We start from the raw sequence: 27,547 nt of genomic DNA on the forward strand, positions 1-27,547 counted from the left end.
TTAATCCCACATGTGCAGGTAGGTACCCAACAAAATGCTACATCTATTCCCAACATCTGAATTCTAAAGAAACACTGAAACATTTCAAATGAATTTGAAATTCTAGGATGTATTATACTCCTAGGATGTATTATACTCCTAGGCTGTTCCTACATGGTCATTTTTATGTTTTGATCCATCTGTCAATAATTGTAAAAAGTGATTGCTTATACTGGCTTGCACAGTGTCCTATTTCACTTGCCTCCCAATCTTTCTTTAGTTCCATTATTCTGAGATCAACTTTAGCCTTAGGAAATAGCCATGGGGGAATTACTTATAGGAGTACTCAGAATGACATGCACACTGTCCCTGCCAAATAAACCGAATAAAAGAAAGTAGGGGAATTAATTAAACCTAATTTCTTTAATGTCATATTCTTCTGACTTAACTTTTATCACCCATCCAAAACTATTACCCAAAAAAACTACTCTCAGCATTTGTTTAGGACACTTTTAGTGGTGTTTTCATCCCCACATCCTCCAAGTAAAAATCTGATCAGATGGGGACCCTGGGACAAAGTTTTATCAAATGGGGGTCCGCATTCTAATTTATGCCAGTTTAGGGGTCCTTGATGTGAAAAAGTTTGAGAACCACTTATCTATATAATTAGAAGATAAAAGTAAGACAAGTAGTTTGGACTAATAAATGCTTTTATTGGGCTGGAATCTAATTGGACATCTGTCATATAACATTATGTGACAAATAACAGGGGCATCAACTGTGGCACAAGGCCTTTTCAGAAAAGGACAGTATATACTGTAACCAAGTAGATAATTCCTTGTGTTGTAAAAATGAAAACACAAACACTGTACAGATGAAGAGCTGAACGTCCAAATAAAAAATGCTAGATAACAGTGAAGAAGGTGTGTTTTGAACCAACTAATCCAGACTGCTACGCTACGCCGGTATGTTGTGTATCGCCAGCCGGAACACGTCATTCGTGCAGGACCACGCTCCGTCCTGGTGCTTCAGCAAAAACACCTGATGGAAGCCCATTATTGGATCTTGATCCACCTATTGCAGAAAAGTAGCACAAGTATTTGTAAGTATTTATTCTAGGGACATTGATGAAACAAACTGTAAAAGTAAACAAAAGCAGAAAAGTACTTGCCCCACACAGGATGTACATTTTTGACATATATTTCAGGGTGGGAATTTCGTCATTTTAGGGGCAGGTCCATCTGGCTGTCTGTGTTGCCATTTTTTTTAGGGCACAAGGCCACATGCCAGGGCAGAAAGGCCATTGCTCTATTGACATCGTGAAGAGCGATTATTCTGAAATGCGTTTTAAAATGAGCCAATTACACATCCTTTGCACAGGGCAGGCTACATTAAAATTGAGACCACTGATGCTTTTAAAGCAACCGACAGTAAGGAGACTGGTAGCAGGGCACTGCCAAGGTGGCCTTTAGGGATCTCAGGGCATCACAGACAGAGGGAGAGGCAACGGCGGCCATGCCCTCCATGTAATTCCCACCCTAATACATGTAATTCTCGTGATAATCAAAAGTGGTAGAGATGGTAGAGATAGACAGGAAACACTAGGAAAAAGAGAGGGTGGATGAGATGCAACAAAGGTCCTGGGAGGGACCTGAACCCAGGAGGTCACGGCCACATAGTACACGCCCCAAATCACTACATTAAGCCAACAGGATGCCTCAAATAATTGGTATTTTAACTTGACGACATCGATTATCAGACTTACAATAAATGTATTCTGCCGATCGACTAATCAGTTAATCTGCTAATCATTTTATATATAATATTCTTTATATTCTCCCCAATTGTAGCTACTTGGCCAATCCCCCCCATCTGGGGAGAGCGGGGAGAGCTGTGTAGACTAGCACGTTTCCTCCGATATACATGCAGTCACCAGCTGCTTCTTCTCACCTGATAGGTGCTGGTGCAGCAGCCAGGACTCATACCCCGACGACTTCCCACCCGCAGACATGGCCAATTGTGTCTGTAGGAACATGTGTGTCTGTAGGAACGTCTGACCAAACTGGAAGTATTGCTACCAGGAATCGAACCTGGGTCCCCGCAGTGGCAAGAAGGTGCTTTTACCTCTACACTACCCAGATGCCCAGCTCTCTTCTCTCTTATTCCCTGTACGCTCCTAAGTGGCGCATAAGGCCGCAACCACACTACGCCAACGGGCATACTGCAATTTCTGTAGCATTTTATTTTTTTACGGAGGTTGGATTGCTAGCCCCATGCCCCCATTAACCCTGATGGTGCGAGGAAACCGAGGTACCCGGAGCAAACCCACACAAGCAAGAGAACATGCAAACTTCACAGAGAAGGGACCTGGGTCGGACCAAGGTTCAAACCCATGACCTTCTTGCTGTGAGGCAACAGTGCTAAGTTTATCAAATGTATTTCTTTGGCACTTTGAGCACCACAAGCCAAGTTCCATCCGGGTCCATTGTATTGGAGAGAAGGCAGAAACTCTGCGGCCGATATCTCAGGCAACTGACACAAAACGATATAGATGGATAAATAGCACTACAGGTGAGAGGGAATATATATATTTTGGATTTTAGGGTGAGCTGTTCCTTCCTCGATGTAAAAAGAGAGGATGTCGCAGACAGCTCGGCCTGGTGGCCAGTGCTTAGCTAGATTTAGCCACAGTGGCTCTGGATTTAGCTAGGCACATTCTCTGTAAAGGGGTTGTGACAGATGATGTCATAGACATTGTGACATTGCAGTGATGTCACAGATGACACCTACAGTAGCATCACAGATGTAACTTATGCATAGACACGATAGTGATGAGGATTTAATAACCGGTGATGTCAGAGAGAGCATACACATTGAAACATCAGTGACTCAACAGTGACATAATTGGTGATGAGGATTTGTGACATCACTGATTATGTCACAATGGCTCTGTGCATAAGTAGAGAAGGATTTATGATCTCACTGATGATCACCACACCTCTCTGTCCACAGTTGATTTGTCATAGACACCGATGATGTCATGGACATTCTCACATCAGCAGCGATGTCATCGGTGATAAGTATATAAGGGTAGGATCGCTAAGCTGAGACAGGTATGTCAAACAATATGTATGAAGAAAAAGCAAGTTCAGTCCTTAATGAGCTGCGTGTGGAGGGGTCACTGTGTGACGCAGTGATCAGAGGCGATGACGTTGAATTCAACACGCACAAGATCATCCTCTGCACCTGCAGCGAATACTTCCGCTCTCTCTTCACCCAAGGCTTGACATCCAAGGACAACATCTACGACATCCCCCACCCTGTGTCGGCCAACATGGTGCGACTAATCATAAAATACATCTATATCCGCACTGTCCACGTGACCAAGGGCAACGTGAAGGAGCTGTTGCAAGCAGCGCACTACCTTGGTGTCATGGGCGTCATACGCGCCTGCTGTGAATTCCTGGTGGCGCAGCTCTCCCCGGAGAACTCCATTGACACCTTTAAGGTGGTGGACCTCTACTGCCCGGACCTCAGTGGCAAGGCCTTTCTCTTCATCCTGGCCAACTTTGAGGAGATCGCCACGGTCTCCGAGGAGTTCCTGGAACTCTCTCTGGAGCAGCTGGCGGACATCCTGGGGCGGGACGACCTGAACGTGAGGCAGGAGAGCAGGGCATTTGAGGCCATGCTCCGCTGGATCGCCCACTCGCCTGAGGAGCGTAAAGGTCACATCTCCGTGCTGCTGCCCAAGATCCGCCTGGCCTTGATGGACACCAACTACTTCATCAACCAGGTGAAGAACAACAGTCTGGTTAAGGAAAATGCGGCATGCACGCCGGTCATCATTGACGCGGAGAGAGCCATGCATGATGTCACCGCCAACAGAGACATCGATGCTAAGGTGGCCAATCTGACTCGCCCGCGCCTGCCTCATTGCATCCTGTTGGCTATCGGAGGCTGGAGCGGCCACAAACCAACCAGTGAAATTGAGGTATATGATCCCCGTGCCGACCTCTGGGTCGATGTAGCAAACCTTGAGGACCCTCCCCGGGCTTACCACGGCACCGTTTTCCTCGATGGCGCTGTGTACCGTGTTGGCGGTTTCGACTCCGTTGAGCGGTTCAGCACTGTGCATAAGTTCGACCTCTGTACCCGCACCTGGCAGGAGGTGGCGCCCATGCATGATAAACGCTGCTTTGTCAGTGTGGCAGTACTGAATGGCAACATCTATGCCATGGGAGGCAACGACGGACACAACCGGCACCACAACGCCGAGCGCTATGATCCTCAGACCAACCAGTGGACTCTGCTCGAGCACATGAACGAGCGGAGGAGCGACGCCAGCGCCACGGTGCTCCACGGCAAGGTGTACATCTGTGGCGGTATCACTGGGGAATGTTGTGTCTCTGTCGATACAGCTGAGTGCTACAACGCAGACACCAACCAGTGGACGATGATCGCCCGCATGAAGAGCAAGCGCCGCGGCTTGGGCGTCATCGCCTACGGACAGCGCGTCTACGCGGTGGGTGGCTACGACGGCACCAACCGCCTGACCAGCGTCGAGGCCTACAACCCGCTGACCAACACGTGGAGCGCCATGCCCGCCATGCTGAGTCCGCGCAGCAACTTTGGCATCGAGGTGGTGGACGACCAGCTGCTGGTGTGCGGTGGCTACGACGGGAAGGGCACCTGCAACAGCGTGGAGTGCTTCGACAGGCACACCAACAGGTGGCACGAGGTCGACAACATGAGGATCTCGCGCAGCGCGCTCAACTGCTGCGTGGCACACGGGCTGCCCAACATCGCCGAGTACGCGGCACCTCGCGACGCCCTGGCGGGCAGGGCCCCGAGGCGCGAGCGGGGCAAGGGGGAGCCAGTCGCCGCTCCCCTTGACGCGCTCCCCTCGGAGCTCCCCTCCATGCTCCCCTCGGTGGGAGCATGGAGCGACTTCCCGCCCCCCCCCCCCGCCCCGAGCCAGTCGCCGCTCCCCTTGACGCGCTCCCCTCGGAGCTCCCCTCCATGCTCCCCTCGGTGGGAGCATGGAGCGACTTCCCGCCCCCCCCCCCGCCCCGAGCCAGTCGCCGCTCCCCTTGACGCGCTCCCCTCGGAGCTCCCCTCGTAGCTCCCCTCCATGCTCCCCTCAGTGGGAGCATGGAGCGACTTCCCGCCCCCCCCCCCCCGCCCCGAGCCAGTCGCCGCTCCCCTTGACGCGCTCCCCTCGGAGCTCCCCTCCATGCTCCCCTCGGTGGGAGCATGGAGCGACTTCCCGCCCCCCCCCGCCCCGAGCCAGTCGCCGCTCCCCTTGACGCGCTCCCCTCGGAGCTCCCCTCCATGCTCCCCTCGGTGGGAGCATGGAGCGACTTCCCGCCCCCCCCCCCGCCCCGAGCCAGTCGCCGCTCCCCTTGACGCGCTCCCCTCGGAGCTCCCCTCCATACTCCTCGGTGGGAGCATGGAGCGACGCCCCGCCCCCTCACTCCCCCTGACCCATCGCCATCTAACATCTGGATACTCCTGTCTTTAGACCAGTCCTGCACCTCGGCATATATAGACTGTAGCTTTGCCTTGATTGGCTCTTCATCCATGCCATGTCATATGTAACAGTAACAGTAGGGGGGGGGGGGGGGGGGGGGGGAGGAGCTCTAAAGCTTAATTTATACTTATTAGAAAGTGTCGCTCAGCACATGGTCGCAGACGCAACGCGGTAGCATGTATCGAAAACAAGAAATGTGATAGGAAACAGCTTTAGCGAATTTGTAACCAAACTCCATTCAAAAACATGCTGTTTTAACAGAGTCCATTCCGACAACGAGGGGGTGGCATTGTGCCAAAAATGAGGCAGTCAAAATAGTGGTCGCACCGTCGTCAATCACTGTGGGTGATTTATTTTACAAGTGGCATTCAAGTCATATCTGACTAGTTTTAAATGTATTTCTCCCCACAAAAGTTTGATAGCCTATCAGTCAGTCAGCTCCTATCCTCTCCGCAGTGGGGACGCAGTCACACAACACTACCTGCCTCAAATGGCTGCCTCACACAATAGAATTGGCTGCATCACGTTAGCGACAAATCTGGAGACTTCAAAAAACATGCCGTTTTAACGGAGTCCATTCCGACAACGAGGGGTGGCAATGTGCCAAAAATGAGCGCTTCGCCTTTATTAGGCTACATAAAGCCGCCCAGTCAAAATAGTGGTCGGACTGTCGTCAATCACTGTGGGTGATTTATTTTACAAGTGGCATTCAAGTCATATCTGACTAGAGGTCGACCGATTAATCGGCCGGCCGATTAATTGGGGCCGATTATTGGCATTTTTAATTAATCGGCATCGGCCTCTTGCTCACAAGGCCGATTTTTTATTACAATTATTATTATTAATTATTATTATTATTATTATTATTATTATTATTATTATTATTGTTATTGTTATTATTTAGCGGGGGTTCCTAGCTGGAAGAAACTAACATTGTAGTGTTAAACTCCACGGAGAAAGGCCGGTTTACAAGTATTTACAGTGTGGCTGCTCACCCCTCCCCCTTCACCCCTCCTCCTTCCTTGGCTTTGCTGCGGTGTCTGTTCAAAGGAGTGTGGAGTCCTCACTCACTCTGATACATGCTTGCTAGATCTTAAACTAAGAAAACTACGGTAAGATTCACACTCCTAGCTTTCAAAGCTCAACATATACTCTCACTCACTCTTATAAGTTTACTGTCTGTAACGTTAACATTGATTGCGGCCCGCAATTTGCGGAGGGACGCATGTCATTAACTGAAACAACCAGACGCAAGACAGCTCAACTTGTCTCAAGCGACGAGTCATTCCAACGTTTACAGCAGGTTGCATTAATGTGGGTTAGAGATTCAACAAGGGGGAGTCCAAAAGCTAGCGTTAACGCTACTTGTCAACAGTGTCTTGCTGAAGGAACAGCTTCCTAGTAGTAGGCTAAATAGCTCCGTGTGTGTGTGTGTGTGTGTGTGCGTGCGCGCTCGCGTGTGTGTTTACTGTTTAATGAGATAGCGTAGCATTCCTCCTATACAGTCTACACGAGCCTGTCAAAAGTTCATACAAACGTAACATACGAAAACATGTCTTGGGACAGTTGTTATTTAATGCGTGAAAAAGTTTTGAGCTCATGCAACCTGCTGTAAATAATGTTGGATTGACTCGTCGCAGGCGGACGATTGGACTGGCTTGCGTCTACGTTATGTTGTCATTCTTATCAACCCGAGCGTTTCACAGTAGGCTACATGCATCCCCCTGGCTGCAATCATAGCGTTACAGACAGTAAACGTATAAGAGTTAGTGAGAGTATATAGGCTATTGAGCTTTGAAAGCTAGGAATGTGAGTCTTCTCATGCACCCATGAGCCTACTGTAACGGTTTCATCACTCACCTCACCATCATCTTTTGCAAACACACTTCTCCCATCAAATGACAGCAAATCTAAACAGTTACATTATTATTATTATTATTGTTAATGTATAGAACAGTGCATGAATGAGTTATCTGACATACTGCTCTCTCACTATAGCCTACCAGCCACTACTGAAATATATACCGCATAACCCAATGTATTTTTCTATTTAATAAAAAGAATAATCAGAAACATGTTACTGTAATGGCTAAGATAACATCTTATATTAGATGTAGGCCTACAGTATAATGTTATATTCGATTTTCAATGTGCATGAATGGATAATGGAAATCTAGGCTACTAGATTTCTTTAAAAAAAAATACCAACAGAAGAATATTGCAGGAGATTTTGGCACATTTTTTGGGGGCGCTACCCACACGTTTAGCTGTGTTTCTCATTCCACGAATGCACAATCCTTACAAGTTGTACCCTGTTGTAAAGGTGACTAATCAGGCTTTCCAACGATATAAAATACAATACCAATTGGTATTATTAAAGGGGAAAAATAATCGAGCCAAATAACGTTTCCGAACTTTTTTTGAGGAGTTTATTTTAATTGTATTTTATCGAATGAAAAAAATAATAATAATCGGCATTATATATCGGCCATCGGCCGCCCTGCTCTCTAAAGATCGGCATCGGCATCGGCCATTGAAAAAGCAATATCGGTCGAGCTCTAGTGCTAACCACTGAGCCACGGTGCCCCCCCCCCACACCCACCAAAACACTCTGGATGGCTGTAGCAACCTGGAAGGTTCACATACTCTAAATGCAAGGTAGCAGATCCTGGAAGGTACAGTAGGTGGTTGAAGTGTACAAAGGAGCTTTCAGAGCCTCAGGTTATCAAACACACTTTCCCAGCTCACCTTTAGCTGTCCGATCACCATGATGCAGATACAACTATCAGGAGTGGGCTGGCAGTCTTGTTCTGTGATCCGGTGCTGAATGATTTTGAAAGGCAAGTTCTGTTGATGGAAGGGAAACCATACTTCTCGTCAGTGAGATGTATAGCAGCAAGTAGCAGCTAGGTTGAATTGCGACCAACACAACAACCCCCCTCCCATCCAGCCACAAAAGATACGTACAGCTAGTTTTCCAGCTATGGCTTCTTTCCCAAGAAAAATGGATCCTTCCCACGTCAAGCAGGCTGTGGCAGACTGAGAAAAAGAAGGCAGGCAAAGGCAATAGTTAATTTGAAAAACTTGAGCTCATTCCACAATAAAATGAAACTACTTATCCTACTACAACAGTCCCAAGGACACAAAATATAATATAAATAAATCACCTTCCTGATAGATATGCAAAATAAGATTGGTCTGGGTTTGTCTCCTAAATGCCATAAAAAAAAATTATTTTTGAAATATCAGTGTACTCCATTGGGATTGCTAACAAGGGTTTTCGACTGATTGTGACCCAGGGACCACCATTCTGACTGATGAAGCAAGCAACCTGAGGACCACTGGTGTGAGGAAATGAGTTGAGATTACATGGTAACTACATTACTAAACGCAATCATGTTTTTGTTGTTAGATGTGTCATGTATTTGTATCACTTTGTTTCTTTTTATGTTGAATGTTTTTCATTCATATGTTTGTTTTTCCTCCTCCTGCACATTTATTGAAGTTATTGTTTTCACTTCTGTTCTCAATCACTATGTACTGTATTATTATTCAGTTTCCTTTTTATTAAACCATTATTACCCATTAATGTATTGTTTTTCTTATGTGCAATAAACTAAACTATGGTCAGGGACCACCTGCGATGCCTTCATTCACGGACCACCAGGGGGCCGTGGACCACTTGAAAACCTGGGCTATAACATGGGACCTTTCGTGCAGATATTAAGCACAGAGACAAACTAAAGGTAACTGCTAAAATAAACAGCAACATTAAAGCACTGGGCAACTACACATGTTGGCAGCTCCAAACAGCAGCACGCAATAACTGGTTTAAGTTTGTAATACCTAGAAATCATGGGACACATGATTTGCTGATCTGGTGACTGGGATGGCCACCGGGTTACTGGGCCAATGGGTTACATTGTTTTCATGCTTCGTAATAACTAGGGCTGCAACTAACGAGTATTTTCATTCGCGATTATTTTCTCGACTAATTGATTAGTTGTTTGGTCTACAAATATGACAAAATGGTGAAAAATGACAAACTCAAAAGTCTTCTTTTGTCCTCCTGACCAACAGTCCACAAACCCAAAGATAATCAGTCATAGAAGAAATGACTGTCATAGAAGACTAAAGAAACCAAAAAATATTCACATTTAAGAAGCTGGAACGAGATAATTTTTGTTTTTTTCTTAAATATTAGTCTAAAAACAAATATTTTTCTGTCGATCGATCGTCTAATGATTAGACGATCGATCGACAGAAAAATATTTGTTTATTACTAGCGCTGCAACGATTAGACTCTAATCGTTGCAGCGATTAGACTCTAATCGTTGCAGCGATTAGACTCTAATCGTTGCAGCGCTAGTAATAACACGTGGATGTGGGTACTGTCACCCTGGGAGATTTGGCTCCCTTTGGGATAGAAATGTTTCACCACAGGATCAACACGACCACTCAGAATAGAATAGTTTTGTATTGTGTGTTTATCTGACCCTCGTCTTGTTGTGCATTCTGCACTATAAAACATTCAGGTGTAACAAAGAGGTTATGCACATCTATGACCAAAGTGTCCCTCTGTGTGAAGATCTCCATAGAGTAGACTATTCTTCACGTGCCATAACATTGTCATTTACAGACATTCAGAGTTGTTCATCTTCTTTCACCTGAATCACTCACAAATCATTGCATAAATCATCTTTGCGCCACGGTAGCCAAAAGAATGAGTAAGTGGGTCTGCCCAGCATTTTCATACATGGCTTGCACATGCTTTCAATAAACTTTGTATCATCTTGGTACTATAGATTTTATTGACCAAAATCTGCAGTAGTCCTGTTTTCAGAACCTTCTGATGTTCTGGTATATTTGAAAGGAGAATTCCACCCTCAGCTATTGTTACACTGATGTAAATCATTGTTTTGTTTGCATTTCGAGGAGATATTTTTGATGAAGTGTTGTACAGTACCATTTATTTACCCTTCTATTATATCCACTTTCCCTCAACCTGCTTTGTTTACGGGGCAGCTGTGGCTCAGGAGGTAGAGCGTCCACTACTCAGAAGGTCAGTGCGGTGTTCGATCCCCGGCTCCTCCAGTGTGCATGTCGAAGTGTCCTTTGGCAAGACACTGAACCCCTAAATGCTCCCGATGGCTGTGCTAGCACCCTGCTTGGCAGCTGGCCGTCCTCGGTGTGTGAATGGGTGAATGTAGGCACATTGTAAAGGGCTTTGGATAAAAGCGCTATATAAATGCAGTCCATTTACCATTTACTTCTACTTCGATTAGTGATTTCCTACATCTCCAAGAATGACCACGGACAAACCCCAGAGAATGTGCCTGAACTCAGTGACTGGTGTGTACCTGACAGGAGTTAGCCTGTTGTTGGATACTATCACTATTCTACTGACATTTTAATGGGTCCATATCGTATCAAAAACAAGCCAAACTTGAGAAGACATAGGACACACTTACATATAGGTTACCCAGCCCGGACCTGTCGGTAGTGTCAAACTGGCGGTAATACTCTTGCACAAATCCTTCTCCAATCTGTTGCCAAATTTCTTTCTGGACAGCCATGGCTCAAACTGTACTGTACCTGTGGATTTGGAAATCAGAAGAGCCTCTTTGGTGTTAATTCAACTGCTAACATCAGGCTGGCAAGCAAAGAAGCAGTTTCTTAGATGGTGAGTGAGGAAATCCACACACACAAAACAAGCAAACAGAAAGAGAGCTGCTGAAGACACAAGGCAGCCCCCAAAGTGTTATTGAACTAATGCAGACCTACTGGGCTGGAAAAACACATTATTTAATATGTCAAGACAAAACTGAATATCGAGATCTATAATTTTGTATAGGGCTATGTGTCAAATTATGGCAATGCTTTTAAAATCATATGAAGCTTTGTGACATAGGCTTACCGGTTAATTCGGTGGTAATTCTGCTCAATATGATGTAGAATATGAATTTAGGTAACAGGGATGTATATCAGCTTAAAAGGGTGGGTAAAACTTATTCCAGAAACAAAATAAGGTACCGTATTTAGGTAATGGTCGGACCAGCCTCCACGACTACACTGCTGCTCCCCACCCCTTCTCTTGTTGTCATCATAACGACACACAGAGGACGGGACAGCTCGTGTTATGCTAATGGTATGGGATATGGCAGACAGAACATGCTATGGTTTGGTTTGGTTTCTGTTGTGGTTACATCCGAGGATTTTTAAACAAATACTTTTTTTTTTACAGACAAGACTAAAAAGTACATCTATTGCTAACGTACCATTAAAAGAAAGATCGGCTGTTACACGACTCCTTTTTAAACGTTACTCTATACGACTTTAAACAACATGACTGCTCCGGCCTGGGAAGGACTTTGTAGGGCAGCGCTTTTGCGGCATCGTGGAGTAACGTAATGACACAGGCAGTAGGGTGTATCTTTCACTTCTCTCAAAAACTACTTGTCCAAATCACACAGGTTTTTGTACGCTAAGGGCGTCCGTGGAGATTAGCAACAGCCCGCATAAGAGCGCTGGAAAAACTTCCCCGCGGTGTGCTCCTCTCAAAGCCGGGAGCCAACCGCATCCAGTCAAGCTAACCAGCTAGCAAGTTCTTCCGCAGCCTGCAAGTTAGTCTCTCCCCCTATACTCGCCACTCGAAAGCAGCGCTTTTCCAACTAATGTCATCTTTGTGTCGGACTCGATCCAAAATGACAGCTTACCTTGTCAAAGTTGTCACAAATAAGCTTTTTTGTTGATTTTTGTACAGCGAGCATCCAGCGTGGAGGGAATGTCCTCGGTTCCCGCTTCCTCCGTGTTGTGACAACTTACGACGTCAGATGCGAGCTAGCCAATGATGGCGCAGAAGGGAGTGAACTCGCTTTACGCCTCACGTGGTCAGACCCAACGTCTTACGTCAGCACGTTAGAGCTGCAGTCCCATGAAGTGAAGAGGTTCTCAACGTGGGGTCCGGGGACCACCAAGGAGTCCACAGCAAATGGATGAAGCGTTAATTTAACCATTATTAACGTTACTTCATTTACAAGAAAGTACAATTAGATATTGTAGAAGAAAAGACTATGTAGGACATAGTTTCACGGTTAAAATACAAATGAAATTATGGACAAAATCATATCTAATAAAACATATACTCAGATTTAGGTCCAAGACAAAATCGCATCAAATAGGGGTCCATGGCCGTAATGTGTACAACTTAGGGGTCAAAAGGTTTTCGGCCAACATATTCTCGGGCAGTATTGGGAAAGTTAGGCTACTGAAAATGTAATGAGTTACTTCAGCAATGGCATTACTTTACTTATTACTTCGTATCAAAAGTAATTAGTTACATTACTATAGTATATTACTTTAGCTAGTACCCCCCTTCCAAAAATTGACATACAACCTGTTTGATAACATCCTGGCCCCGAAGTGGACTGCCCACCAAAAAGAGCATGAGGCTGATTTCAACCTTGAAAAATGATAAGGATGCAATCTCAGATATGGACACAGTCGTGCTCATCTGACCAAAAAAATCTTTAATGGTTATTTTTGCATTTACAAAAGCAAATTCTGAAAATGAAACATTTAAGAAGTATTTTGGCATAATAAATCATAGCTTTGTGGACACTATTGATTAAACCTTGTTAGAAGGGCCACATCACATTTCTTCTGTAGCCTACTGTTGTTCTTCTCCCTAGGCCAAGATCCAAGGTTCCTCTACTATTTCTACAAACCTAAAAATCAGAGCTTGATCGCTGAGTGAGACTCCGATCCACTCATGAGATATAGTCACAGCTCATCTCTAGTGTGCTTTGACAAGGTGCGTGGCAAGACGTTGATCCAAATCAATGAGAAGCAACCAAAGCCAATGTCAGCAGGCCAGCAATACAGTGAACATTTTGCATTGGAAGACAGTGAGCGTTGAAATGGATGAGACCAATATTGCTTGGGAAGAATGATGAGATATTATAAATACAGTTGGATTCATAACAGTATACAGGCCTTACAAACACCGGTGAATGATACGAATGTCATATAAAAAGAGCTGGGTTATTTAACGTAATACATCTTTAGATCTTTTTACAGTGCCTTCATTCATTTACAGCATCCAGTTTGGCGAGTGTCCTGTTGGCACATGGGATGATCTTGTCCTCGTCACTTAACACAAACTGAATATTTTACTAACATTTGATTTCTTCCCGATGAGTGAAAACCAGACTGACAGAGAAAAGACCCATTGAGGCACTTACAAAAAAAAACAAGGATAGCATTTTGCTACAGTTCAGTGCTTGTCGTTGCTGCCAGGAGAATGATACTCCGATTGTTTGTCTTCACGCTCTTCATTTCCAGTGACTTGTTCAGAAAGGCTACTATTGCTTTGTTGAGGCCATTGTACTGTACCAGTCGATCCTCTGGCAATGGACGGCAGTAAAAATCGGCTACAGTTTCCACCAGCGTCTTTCTGAGGTTAAAACTCTGGATCTGTTCAAAAGAGTCACTGCTCCGGCTGTGACGTGAAATAATCATCCGTCCGGAACACACTGGGAATCTCTTGGCGCTGATGTGCTGCTGTTCTTTTTGGGCTACCCGGTTTCTGTGAATGAACAAGACAGAAATTAATTGAAATTGTCCCAATAGAGGGTATGCATGTGATGTCACAGAGGCAGAAGTCACTGTGGGGTCACGCCCACTGAGTCACAGCAAGACTGAGCTTGAATGCAGTAATCAGCCTAGATAACTGACACCTGCTGCTCAGGGAGGAATTTGACACTCATTTTGACACTCGTTCCCGATTGAGGGGGCGTGTTCCAGTGGGTGTGCATACCCTCTATAGCAGGCCCGGAAAACAACTCAGAGAGCACGTTTAGGCATTTCTTGTGCTTGTGTACGGTTATTTCTCATTTTTATATTTTTGTTCGTTAAACTGATTTCCCCAAAATTGTAAGAACTGGGTGAAATAATGGTATGGATATCTTGTAAGAAATAGGAGCAATCAGTGTACAGCATCCTACAGTATTATATCATGCTATGGCCAGTCATCTCTGTCTGTTACCTTTACCATTGCAGTAAATATGTAACTAAACCAGCAAAGGATCTCAGCCCTGTTTAACTCGGCATTAGTGACACCATAATTCACCAATCACATTATATTTATCCTTTCACTATATTTCAAAGGCCATGTTCAGACCTTATTTAGCTCAGTGGTTCAGACTAGGAGGCCAAATCCGATTTGTGAACTTTAGTGACCTATTAATAACTTTATCCAGATTGGTTTTATGAGTCTGGACGCTCCAAGTCTGATTTGTGTCACTTGTCCCAAACCACATATGAAGGTAGTTTCCAATCTGCTTCAAATGTGCTTTCGAGTGATGTGTCTTCAGTGCGGACACGCAGATCCACCAAATCTGATTTGAACGTCACTCGCAATGCGACACACAGCGCCTACGTCATATCCAGGTGACAAAAAGTGTTGTTATTATTTGGCGCGTGCGTTCATTACCATAGCAACCCATGCAGATAGGCTGTTTAGGTCTGGACACACAGATCCGACTTGAGAATCAGATTTGTGGCAGTGCGGACACACTCCCAAATCAGATTTGGGAAACCAATCAAGATAATGATGATTAATGAGGCCATTTACACCTGGCGTTAACATGCGTTTTCTGTGATCAGATTGCAATCAGATTGTGTTTTATTTCACTTGAAAGTACAGGTGTAAACTAGAGCTCGACCGATATTGCTTTTTCAATGGCCGATGCCGATGCCGATCTTTAGAGAGCAGGGCAGCCGATGGCCGATATATAATGCCGATTATTATTATTTTTTTCATTCGATAAAATACAATTAAAATAAACTCCTCAAAAAAAGTTCGGAAACGTTATTTGGCTCGATTATTTTTCCCCTTTAATAATACCAATTGGTATTGTATTTTATATCGTTGGAAAGCCTGATTAGTCACCTTTACAACAGGGTACAACTTGTAAGGATTGTGCATTCGTGGAATGAGAAACACAGCTAAACGTGTGGGTAGCGCCCCCAAAAAATGTGCCAAAATCTCCTGCAATATTCTTCTGTTGGTATTTTTTTTTAAAGAAATCTAGTAGCCTAGATTTCCATTATCCATTCGTGCACATTGAAAATCGAATATAACATTATACTGTAGGCCTACATCTAATATAAGATGTTATCTTAGCCATTACAGTAACATGTTTCTGATTATTCTTTTTATTAAATAGAAAAATACATTGGGTTATGCGGTATATATTTCAGTAGTGGCTGGTAGGCTATAGTGAGAGAGCAGTATGTCAGATAACTCATTCATGCACTGTTCTATACATTAACAATAATAATAATAATAATGTAACTGTTTAGATTTGCTGTCATTTGATGGGAGAAGTGTGTTTGCAAAAGATGATGGTGAGGTGAGTGATGAAACCGTTACAGTAGGTTCATGGGTGCATGAGAAGACTCACATTCCTAGCTTTCAAAGCTCAATAGCCTATATACTCTCACTAACTCTTATACGTTTACTGTCTGTAACGCTATGATTGCAGCCAGGGGGATGCATGTAGCCTACTGTGAAACGCTCGGGTTGATAAGAATGACAACATAACGTAGACGCAAGCCAGTCCAATCGTCCGCCTGCGACGAGTCAATCCAACATTATTTACAGCAGGTTGCATGAGCTCAAAACTTTTTCACGCATTAAATAACAACTGTCCCAAGACATGTTTTCGTATGTTACGTTTGTATGAACTTTTGACAGGCTCGTGTAGACTGTATAGGAGGAATGCTACGCTATCTCATTAAACAGTAAACACACACGCGAGCGCGCACGCACACACACACACACACACGGAGCTATTTAGCCTACTACTAGGAAGCTGTTCCTTCAGCAAGACACTGTTGACAAGTAGCGTTAACGCTAGCTTTTGGACTCCCCCTTGTTGAATCTCTAACCCACATTAATGCAACCTGCTGTAAACGTTGGAATGACTCGTCGCTTGAGACAAGTTGAGCTGTCTTGCGTCTGGTTGTTTCAGTTAATGACATGCGTCCCTCCGCAAATTGCGGGCCGCAATCAATGTTAACGTTACAGACAGTAAACTTATAAGAGTGAGTGAGAGTATATGTTGAGCTTTGAAAGCTAGGAGTGTGAATCTTACCGTAGTTTTCTTAGTTTAAGATCTAGCAAGCATGTATCAGAGTGAGTGAGGACTCCACACTCCTTTGAACAGACACCGCAGCAAAGCCAAGGAAGGAGGAGGGGTGAAGGGGGAGGGGTGAGCAGCCACACTGTAAATACTTGTAAACCGGCCTTTCTCCGTGGAGTTTAACACTACAATGTTAGTTTCTTCCAGCTAGGAACCCCCGCTAAATAATAACAATAACAATAACAATAACAATAACAATAATAAGAATAATAATAATAATAATAATAATAATAATAATAATAATAATAATAATAATAATAAATAATAATAATTGTAATAAAAAATCGGCCTTGTGAGCAAGAGGCCGATGCCGATTAATTAAAAATGCCAATAATCGGCCCCAATTAATCGGCCGGCCGATTAATCGGTCGACCTCTAGTCAGATATGACTTGAATGCCACTTGTAAAATAAATCACCCACAGTGATTGACGACAGTCCGACCACTATTTTGACTGGGCGGCTTTATGTAGCCTAACAAAGGCGAAGCGCTCATTTTTGGCACATTGCCACCCCTCGTTGTCGGAATGGACTCCGTTAAAACGGCATGTTTTTTGAAGTCTCCAGATTTGTCGCTAACGTGATGCAGCCAATTCTATTGTGTGAGGCAGCCATTTGAGGCAGGCAGTGTTGTGTGACTGTGCGTCCCCACTGCGGAGAGGATAGGAGCTGACTGACTGATAGGCTATCAAACTTTTGTGGGGAGAAATACATTTAAAACTAGTCAGATATGACTTGAATGCCACTTGTAAAATAAATCACCCACAGTGATTGACGACGGTGCGACCACTATTTTGACTGCCTCATTTTTGGCACAATGCCACCCCCTCGTTGTCAGAATGGACTCTGTTAAAACAGCATGTTTTTGAATGGAGTTTGGTTACAAATTCGCTAAAGCTGTTTCCTATCACATTTCTTGTTTTCGATACATGCTACCGCGTTGCGTCTGCGACCATGTGCTGAGCGACACTTTCTAATAAGTATAAATTAAGCTTTAGAGCTCCTCCCCCCCCCCCCCCTCCCTACTGTTACTGTTACATATGACATGGCATGGATGAAGAGCCAATCAAGGCAAAGCTACAGTCTATATATGCCGAGGTGCAGGACTGGTCTGAAGACAGGAGTATCCAGATGTTAGATGGCGATGGGTCAGGGGGAGTGAGGGGGCGAGGGGAGCATGGAGGGGAGCTCCGAGGGGAGCGCGTCAAGGGATTCAAGATTCAAGATTCAAGATTCAAGATTTTTATTGTCACTCCATGGTACAAGTATCACGTGTGAAATTCTTGTGCTGTGGACTCCGTTTACGACATAGTACAAATAGGCAACAAGCAATGAGCAATAGGCAATAAGAAATAGGCATCAATAAGCAATACTAAGCAGCAATAGGCAATGAGGCAGAATAGCGATAAGACAAGTCAGTGGCATATTCATTGCACATAGGTGCACATGTTATGTGCATACGTTAGACATGTTCGGACATTTTAATTCGACGTATTTGACATACAGTGCAAATAGCATGTACCTTATTAAACATACAATTAAACATTAGGCATTGTGCATACGTTAGACGTGTTCAGACATTTTAAATTAGACGTAATTGACATACAGGTGCAAATAGCATGTACCTTGTTAGACATACAATTAAACATTAGGCATACATAATGGTAGCAGCTGCAGTACGGTACGGTACGACTACTACACTATTTGTGTATGTTAAGGAGTCTCGTGGCCTGCGGGAAGAAACTGTTCCTCAAGCGATTTGTGCGTGCTTTTGGAACCCTGTATCTCCTCCCTGAGGGTAGCAGGGAGGGGCGACTGGCTCCCCCTTGCCCCGCTCGCGCCTCGGGCCCTGCCCGCCAGGGCGTCGCGAGGTGCCGCATACTCGGCGATGTTGGGCAGCCCGTGTGCCACGCAGCAGTTGAGCGCGCTGCGCGAGATCCTCATGTTGTCGACCTCGTGCCACCTGTTGGTGTGCCTGTCGAAGCACTCCACGCTGTTGCAGGTGCTCTTGCCGTCGTAGCCACCGCACACCAGCAGCTGGTCGTCCACCACCTCGATGCCAAAGTTGCTGCGCGGACTCAGCATGGCGGGCATGGCGCTCCACGTGTTGGTCAGCGGGTTGTAGGCCTCGACGCTGGTCAGGCGGTTGGTGCCGTCGTAGCCGCCCACCGCGTAGACGCGCTGTCCGTAGGCGATGACGCCCAAGCCGCAGCGCTTGCTCTTCATGCGGGCGATCATCGTCCACTGGTTGGTGTCTGCGTTGTAGCACTCAGCTGTATCGACAGAGACACAACAATCCCCAGTGATACCGCCACAGATGTACACCTTGCCGTGGAGCACCGTGGCGCTGGCGTCGCTCCTCCGCTCGTTCATGTGCTCGAGCAGAGTCCACTGGTTGGTCTGAGGATCATAGCGCTCGGCGTTGTGGTGCCGGTTGTGTCCGTCGTTGCCTCCCATGGCATAGATGTTGCCATTCAGTACTGCCACACTGACAAAGCAGCGTTTATCATGCATGGGCGCCACCTCCTGCCAGGTGCGGGTACAGAGGTCGAACTTATGCACAGTGCTGAACCGCTCAACGGAGTCGAAACCGCCAACACGGTACACAGCGCCATCGAGGAAAACGGTGCCGTGGTAAGCCCGGGGAGGGTCCTCAAGGTTTGCTACATCGACCCAGAGGTCGGCACGGGGATCATATACCTCAATTTCACTGGTTGGTTTGGAACCGCTCGAGCCTCCGATAGCCAACAGGATGCAATGAGGCAGGCGCGGGCGAGTCAGATTGGCCACCTTAGCATCGATGTCTCTGTTGGCGGTGACATCATGCATGGCTCTCTCCGCGTCAATGATGACCGGCGTGCATGCCGCATTTTCCTTAACCAGACTGTTGTTCTTCACCTGGTTGATGAAGTAGTTGGTGTCCATCAAGGCCAGGCGGATCTTGGGCAGCAGCACGGAGATGTGACCTTTACGCTCCTCAGGCGAGTGGGCGATCCAGCGGAGCGTGGCCTCAAATGCCCTGCTCTCCTGCCTCACGTTCAGGTCGTCCCGCCCCAGGATGTCCGCCAGCTGCTCCAGAGAGAGTTCCAGGAACTCCTCGGAGACCGTGGCGATCTCCTCAAAGTTGGCCAGGATGAAGAGAAAGGCCTTGCCACTGAGGTCCGGGCAGTAGAGGTCCACCACCTTAAAGGTGTCAATGGAGTTCTCCGGGGAGAGCTGCGCCACCAGGAATTCACAGCAGGCGCGTATGACGCCCATGACACCAAGGTAGTGCGCTGCTTGCAACAGCTCCTTCACGTTGCCCTTGGTCACGTGGACAGTGCGGATATAGATGTATTTTATGATTAGTCGCACCATGTTGGCCGACACAGGGTGGGGGATGTCGTAGATGTTGTCCTTGGATGTCAAGCCTTGGGTGAAGAGAGAGCGGAGGTATTCGCTGCAGGTGCAGAGGATGATCTTGTGCGTGTTGAATTCAACGTCATCGACTCTGATCACTGCGTCACACAGTGACCCCTCCACACGCAGCTCATTAAGGACTGAACTTGCTTTTTCTTCATACATATTGTTTGACATACCTGTCTCAGCTTAGCGATCCTACCCTTATATACTTATCACCGATGACATCGCTGCTGATGTGAGAATGTCCATGACATCATCGGTGTCTATGACAAATCAACTGCGGACAGAGAGGCGTGGTGATCATCAGTGAGATCATAAATCCTTCTCTACTTATGCACAGAGCCATTGTGACATAATCAGTGATGTCACAAATCCTCATCACCAATTATGTCACTGTTGAGTCACTGATGTTTCAATGTGTATGCTCTCTCTGACATCACCGGTTATTAAATCCTCATCACTATCGTGTCTATGCATAATTTACATCTGTGATGCATAGGTGTCATCTGTGACATCACTGCAATGTCACAATGTCTATGACATCATCTGTCACAACCCCTTTACAGAGAATGTGCCTAGCTAAATCCAGAGCCACTGTGGCTAAATCTAGCTAAGCACTGGCCACCAAGCCGAGCTGTCTGCGACATCCTCTCTTTTTACATCGAGGAAGGAACAGCTCACCCTAAAATCCAAAATATATATATTCCCTCTCACCTGTAGTGCTATTTATCCATCTATATCGTTTTGTGTCAGTTGCCTGAGATATTGGCCGCAGAGTTTCTGCCTTCTCTCCAATACAATGGACCCGGATGGAACTTGGCTTGTGGTGCTCAAAGTGCCAAAGAAATACATTTGATAAACTCAACACTGTAAACGCCCCCAAAACGCATTGAACAAGGACTGCAATCTGATCGGCCAAACCACCTCCGGAGGTGGACGGAGATGCATTGTGTACACATTGGACACAAGTGTAAATGCAATGTGTCTCTCTCTCAAACTGGATACAGCAACTTTATGCGGATTGAGAGGACATCCATTTCTGCAATCTGATTGCAATCAGATTGCAGAAAATGCATGTTAAAGCCAGGTGTAAAATGGAATCAGGCTGAAGTGATAAAATACAATCTGATTGCAATCTGATGGCAGAAAACACATGTTAACGCGCCAGGTGTAAATGGCCTCTATGACTTTATCAGCAAATCGGATTTGCCTGTAATGTGAACTAGGGATGGGCATCGAATTTCGAATTTTCGAATAATCGTTGTTATTATCAAGGTCGACTTTTATTATTGAAATTCGAAATTCGAAATTCGAAATTCGAAAAAAAAAAAAAAAAATTGAGTGAAATGTTGCATTGTCTCCCCTGATTCTAAGTATAGTCAAATCGCTTGGTTTGAGCAAGTAAAACAATTTTTATAAGCATTTTAAGCAAGGTTTATGGAAAAATGAATGGCGGATGAAATCCCATGAAGAGGGAGAGGGGGTGACTTTGGCACCCCTTTGGCACTCAGACCTGAGCCTACTAAATATTTAATGAACCACTCATGATTGTCAAAACTGTTTTTTATTTTCGAAAATGTCAATGTCATGTAACATGTTCTTTACTTCAGTGGTGCAATGCTTGTTTGAGCTAAAAATCCACAGCAGAAGCTTTTTATATTAATTAATAAAGCCGTAGACTTAGAATCAGGGGAGACAATGCAACATTTCACTCACAAAAAAAAAAAAAAAAATTACATTTTTTTTTTTTTTTACATTTTTTTTTTTGAATTTCGAATTAAATTCGAATTTGGCCAGCGAATTTCGAATAGTGTTTTTGCTAGAAATGCCCATCCCTAATGTGAACATGGCCAAAGAGTGTTCACATGACAACACATAATAGCTATTGCAGAAATAAACTGGTAGCATTGTGAAAGGGATTAATTCACAGGCATGTGAAGGAGCGCTCACGTTTAAGAAGCCCGGGACGCTCATGGTGCGGAGGATCTTCTTGAAAGCGCTCGGTAGCGTTCCTAGTTCGCACTCCGCCTGCGTGACCTGCTCCTCCATGGCACTGACGTTGGCCCCCACCATCTTCACAAAGGCCTGGGGGGGGACAACAGAATTATAAGGTGAGGGAAGCTCATGTTGAAGATTGTTATCATCATCATGTCAGACCAGTAATGCAGACGAACTTCAAAGGAATGTAAAAGCAAGATGCTTGTTGAAAGAGTGCAAACGTCATTTTTTTGGGGGGGGGTTCAGTATAGGTTCATGGCTGGGAGTCTACCTTGTTCTACAGGTTTGAACCATCCTTTGATCTTTTTGAAAGAAGACAGAGAGGAGAGTGTAGTGGAAAGGACCATTTCCAATAGAAAACCGTGTCAGTGTCCAATTAAATATAATCCAAGCATGGTAAATGAATGTAGGGTGCTAAACTCGTTTCACACAGGTCCACTACTCAACAATACACTATTCTCTTGGTCCACCATCATAAAATAAACAGAGAAATAGTACTTTGTTGAAAATGTCCGGGGATCGTAACATTTTTTAAATGTAACCAAAACTGTACTTTACGGGATAAATAAAAGTGTTCACCTCTCTGTATTATCTTGCTTCAGCTTGTCACTGTCTGTTAGGATTATGTTTTAGATTCGGTCTCAATTAGTTAATGAGTGTGTGCAACGTATGATCAGGATTTGAAAACAATAAGCACATGTTGTAGAGCAAAATCAGTCTTTATTTCCATCATGACTGCCAGAAAACAACCAACGGTCAAGCAATGACACTTACACGGTTATTCATTTGTCTCACAGTCGCTCCTGTTGTGAAGTAGATATCAATTTTATTTGATTAATTATTATTAACTCATTCCCCGCCAGGGTTTCTGACCTTTTTCAGTGATTTTCTGGGAGCCACAGAATATTTTCTTCTATGACTATGTAAACAACGAATATCCCAAAAGACAGAACAAAGCCTCTACTTTTATGGGGGTGGGGTGGGGGGGGGGGTGGGGTTGTTTCTGCCTTCTTCCGTTTAGTTATCGACACTTGAATGTAGGTCGTTTTCACCCAAAACGCCCGTCTCTGACCAGGAAGCTGAGATACATGCCTGTTTATGAGAAATTCACCCCGGATGGAGAGTGGACGGGGGTGGGTCACACTCTCATCTTCTCCGTGGGGCTGGTGCTTCCTGGTACTCGATGTGTGGAGGTCTGGGGGCATATATGACGGCTGAAATGTACACTATGTGAGGGTTCACAAAGCGGATTACTAATCTAAGTGACAGGAGAAGTCATGCTTCTAGTGAAAGAAATCCTCCAGCATTGAGTGACCGTCATGAGCCCGTGTCACAACGCGGCGAGCCCGGGGAGTAAACATGTCCTTGCACTGCTTTGAGAAAATAAATAAAGCTCGCACACTGCAGAGGCTCCAGTTTAGGTGTTTTTATTTGACACCCAAATAAAAACACCTAAACTGGAGCCTCTGCAGTGTGCAAGCTTTATTTATTTTCTGTATTCTTGCCTCGAGCTCTGCACCTGCCCTACACAGGTTTTGGATGTGCGTGTCTCGCCTTTTTTCACTTGCACTGCTTTGAGGCACCAGGCTGGACGTATTTATGCGCTTCCTCCATGAAGGGAGATCGATGCTGACAACGCTTGCTGGTTTTGTGGGGCTGGGAATGAGTTAACAAATACGGAACAACAATTCTGCTGTTTCCATCACAGAATTCAAATTAGAACTCTTTTAGATTTCTGCAGTCTGCTTTGGTCAAGTATGGCCCAAAAGGCCAAATTAAATGTTTTGCTAAAAAAACAAATCAAACCCCTCGCAATCACAAAAGGTGAAAACCATCACTTACTTCTAACTTGTCAATTCTTCTGTATATTTGTCTCATTTCATCAGACCTTTGCTGGATTTGAGGTAGGTTCTCATTCACGATCTGTGAGGTATCATTACGGACCTGGAGGGAAAACAAATAGGGGTATGGCAAAGAAATATAGGTTAATGACAAAGAGATGCAAAATTGTGCGCTTATATTCTGTCACTGTCATATAGCTTGACCTAACTTTAACTTACCATATCAAGCATTCCCACAAACTCATCTACTCTTGTCAGCATTTCTTCTAAACTCTTCTCTAAGCAAAGGATCTGCAGGAGAAATGGTTGACAGAAAATGTTAGAGACACACAACACATTTGCAAACTGTTGCAAATCAAATGCGTTGTGTCATCAACATCAATATTTTAGGACCGTTTCCCCACACTGCATAGCCAGTCCCACACACCAGTTTCAGCTGGGATGCTATTACAAACGTCATTCAACCACAGGACAAAAACACAGAGGCCTTCTTTGTATCCCTGCAGTCAGAGCTAGCACAGTCCCTTGATAACATAAGTTAACATGCCTGGTGGTATCACGCATATCCAGTTAACGTCAACGCAGGAGAGACAGCAAGCAAACTGGTCAGTTGGCTAGCAAACGCAATACTTTAAGTTACAAAAACAGAAGCTGCAGTGTTAATTTGACAATACGTTAGCTTCGTTTGCTTTCCGAATTCAACAACACAAACCTCTTCTCCAGCAGTCGCTCTAACATAGGAAGAATAGCCAAGGGCGGTGTGTCTCAGGAGGCCGTCGTCCTGGTCCGGGTCGCGTTGGTGAGCTGTCCCGGGCTGTGCTTCGTCCAGGTCCGGGTCGCGTTGGTGAGCTGTCCCGGCGGGCTGTGCTTCGTTGGTCGGGCTTTCAGGGATAGCTGCTGCGCCAAAGCTGGGGCTTTGCGACACGGTACCGCTGCTGAGGATCTCGCTGACCATGGACAAACTGCTCGCACTTTGGGAAACGATGCCGCTGTCTCTGCTTATCTCGGCACTAGACTCCTCCAAAGGAGACAAAAAGCCCACCCTGTCCCTGTCCAACCGATGATGGTCCATTTCGCCTGTCTTTCAGATCTACTGCCGTGTTTTGTCTGTCAACCTGCTGTCAACTGATCGAATCACGTGTGCTGTAGCGCGGATGGTGGCTTACAAGGGTCAAAATACGATACCGCATACCAATGCAGTACCACCATTGTAGAAAAGTCACAAATCTCCCAAATGCAGTGTTTTTGTCACAACCGATCAGTTATGCACATTACCGTCCTAGAACTTCTATAACACCTATCTTGATTGATTGATTGATTGATTGGTTGATTGAGAGAGAGAGAGAGAGAGAGAGAGAGAGACACACTATTATTTGCACTAGCATCCAGTTTATTGGTTTGCGTGGTTACATTTAAAATTGTAAGTTTTTAAGTTTAAGTTTTAAATTTGTCGTTCCAAATAGGTTTTTTGGTCAACACTAATACTTTATTTTATCTTATTCTATTCTATTTTATTTTATTCTTTTTTTGCTTTGATTGGTTTTTCGCTCTCTTCTGAAGATTTCAAAATAACAACGGTTATTTACAGATTTTGTGAATTTTTGTTAATACACTGTAATTGCTCTCTATTTGCACTATCACCATTTAACTGCCCATTTATTACAGTTATGTTATTATTCTGAATAGATTCCAGTCAACAATAGTCTTCTATTATAGTCTATCTTATCACATTCCATTTAAAAAAAAATTCTCTTCCACTTTGAATATCTTTAGATTTTGTGATTTATGTTACTGAGTAACAAAATGCCTTGTTTGCTGTTTTTGATTCTTTGTAATTGCTAAGTGTTGCTAATGTATGCTTTGGCAATGTAAGATGCACCTTATCATGCCAATAAAGCCCTTTTGAATTGAATTGAAATTGAGAGAGAGAGAGAGAGAGAGAGAGAGAGAGAGAGAGAGAGAGAGAGAGAGAGAGAGAGAGAGAGAGAGAGAGAGAGAGAGAGAGAGAGAGAGAGAGAGAGAGATCCAGAATTGTGAATATGAGGGACAATGTAATTGCGTTGTCTGCCAGCAGATGGCAGCCAAAATTACTGGCTGGGCTTCAATCAAGGAGGTTGGGCTTTAGTGGCTTGTGCTCAATGTCTGATGCAAAAGCACAGGTTATAACAAGCTATACACTTTATTTACCAAACAAATATCTAGTCCACTATTCAGGTTTGTTTTAATTAAATCAACCAAGTATGGATCTGTGATTAAAATGAACGTTTTGGAGAGATACAGCATTATACTCTTTTCTACTACCCCACCTCCCAGACATCACCAATAGGACACAGGGATATTCAGCAGTTGAAAACTGCCAAACATGGGACTGAGAATATCCTAGGACAACTCAAATGGGTTTAGTTCAATACTAACCTGATGCTGCCAAATGGTTTTGTTGTGATCTGATCTCATGATCTCGTGTGAATCCAGCTGCCTTGCAAGGTTAACATGATACCACAACCTGATACTTATTATTGGCAGTAGAATCACATTTAGTGGTACATTCCCCCCCCCCCCCTATACAAGTTACTCTGTGAAAAGTGCATGGCTCTTGGATACTCACCAATAAGATGAGACGTTTCTTCTCCATTTAGACCTAATCTTATGCGAAAAGTACATACTATTATTAGTATATGTGTGTACTACTATGTTTATTATATTAACATTTTAATTGATGTTGTATATTGCATATAAGTACAGAATAGTCCACAATACCAGTTACACCCCATACCTTCAAACAGACAGACCGTATAATATGTGACAAAAGGAGTGACGGTTTCCAGAAACACCACCCTGCTGTGTCAGGATCAACTCTATCTACTTGTGTGTTCAGGTTACTCCCAATGACAGAAAACCTGCAGCATTCACATCCAAAGAATGAGATACTGAATCTCCTCACAGGTGGCACTGATGCCTAGGGTCCCTCACAGGTGGCACTGATGCGTAGGGTCCCTCACAGGTGGCACTGATGCCTAGGGTCCCTCACAGGTGGCACTGATGCCTAGGGTCCCTCACAGGTGGCACTGATGCCTATAGGTTCCCAGGCTGCAGGCCGTTTACATTCGCTGCACTCTGTAGACTATAGCTCCAATTCTCAGGGTCAGGGTGATAAGAGAGAGGAAGCGGTTTAGATCTGACTGGGACACTTTGGAGACATTCGACTCTATAAATGCAGCTGAAAAACAGAGATAAGCTCAGCAGGATGGCATTCGACTGGCTCTCTCCGCTGAGCACTTATGTGCAATGCTTGGGAGAAATTTCTTTTTTTATTTAACCTTTAACAAGACAAAGTTGTCAGCTTTTAGTCAGTCTCACATTCAACACTTGAATCTCCGTTAGCGTCTATCTATGCTATTTGTGAGGAACCTAGTTGTCGAAACATATCACATCACTCCGGTGGTAAATAATCTAAACAATGGCCTATTATGTTCATATAACTCCCACTGAGAATTGAACTATTTTACATCATTCATGTGCAGGTTGGAACTCAGTGTTGTAACATGACTGACGGTTGGCAGACCCATCCTGCAGCTTCCTTGGGGTTCCCATT

General features: G+C 44.7%; 3 protein-coding genes across 3 annotated transcripts; 1 reads left to right on the forward strand and 2 right to left on the reverse strand.

The window, feature by feature from the left end:
* Window positions 1-546: 546 nt before the first annotated feature.
* LOC310784770 (nuclear transport factor 2-like) lies at window positions 547-12,328 on the reverse strand. Its single transcript, XM_083645816.1, has 5 exons — window positions 12,226-12,328; window positions 10,981-11,104; window positions 8,477-8,548; window positions 8,258-8,356; window positions 547-1,053 (listed from the first exon to the last, which is right to left on the reverse strand). The coding sequence occupies exons 2-5, from the start codon at window positions 11,083-11,085 to the stop codon at window positions 937-939; spliced, it is 393 nt and encodes a 130-aa protein (XP_083501942.1). The 5' UTR covers window positions 11,086-11,104; window positions 12,226-12,328; the 3' UTR covers window positions 547-936.
* On the forward strand, window positions 3,107-5,101 carry LOC310785704 (kelch-like protein 10; the record flags this gene model as incomplete). Its single annotated transcript, XM_083646845.1, has 1 exon — window positions 3,107-5,101. One exon carries the CDS (start codon window positions 3,107-3,109, stop codon window positions 5,099-5,101), a length of 1,995 nt encoding a protein of 664 aa, XP_083502971.1.
* A 778-nt stretch (window positions 12,329-13,106) lies between the features above and the next one.
* Window positions 13,107-25,048, reverse strand: bloc1s4 (biogenesis of lysosomal organelles complex-1, subunit 4, cappuccino). Its single transcript, XM_083645538.1, has 5 exons — window positions 24,668-25,048; window positions 24,175-24,246; window positions 23,957-24,058; window positions 22,067-22,201; window positions 13,107-14,096 (listed from the first exon to the last, which is right to left on the reverse strand). Exons 1-5 carry the CDS (start codon window positions 25,025-25,027, stop codon window positions 13,998-14,000), a joined length of 768 nt encoding a protein of 255 aa, XP_083501664.1. The 5' UTR covers window positions 25,028-25,048; the 3' UTR covers window positions 13,107-13,997.
* Window positions 25,049-27,547: the final 2,499 nt, after the last annotated feature.

Source organism: Poromitra crassiceps (assembly GCF_964638095.1).
Source record: "Poromitra crassiceps genome assembly, chromosome: 11".
In the NCBI taxonomy this organism is placed as follows: Eukaryota; Metazoa; Chordata; class Actinopteri; order Beryciformes; family Melamphaidae; genus Poromitra; species Poromitra crassiceps.

Coding starts and splice junctions, on each gene's coding strand:
- LOC310784770 (XM_083645816.1), bottom strand. CDS start 11,085: ATGGCTGTCCAGAAAGAAATTTGGCAACAGATTGGAGAAGGATTTGTG. Junction 8,549..10,980: donor CCGGGCTGGGTAACCTATAT/GTAAGTGTGTCC, acceptor TCTTTTTCTCAG/TCTGCCACAGCCTGCTTGAC. Junction 8,357..8,476: donor CCATAGCTGGAAAACTAGCT/GTACGTATCTTT, acceptor TTCCATCAACAG/AACTTGCCTTTCAAAATCAT.
- bloc1s4 (XM_083645538.1), bottom strand. CDS start 25,027: ATGGACCATCATCGGTTGGACAGGGACAGGGTGGGCTTTTTGTCTCCT. Junction 24,247..24,667: donor GAGCGACTGCTGGAGAAGAG/GTTTGTGTTGTT, acceptor TTTCTCCTGCAG/ATCCTTTGCTTAGAGAAGAG. Junction 24,059..24,174: donor TTGTGGGAATGCTTGATATG/GTAAGTTAAAGT, acceptor TTTTCCCTCCAG/GTCCGTAATGATACCTCACA.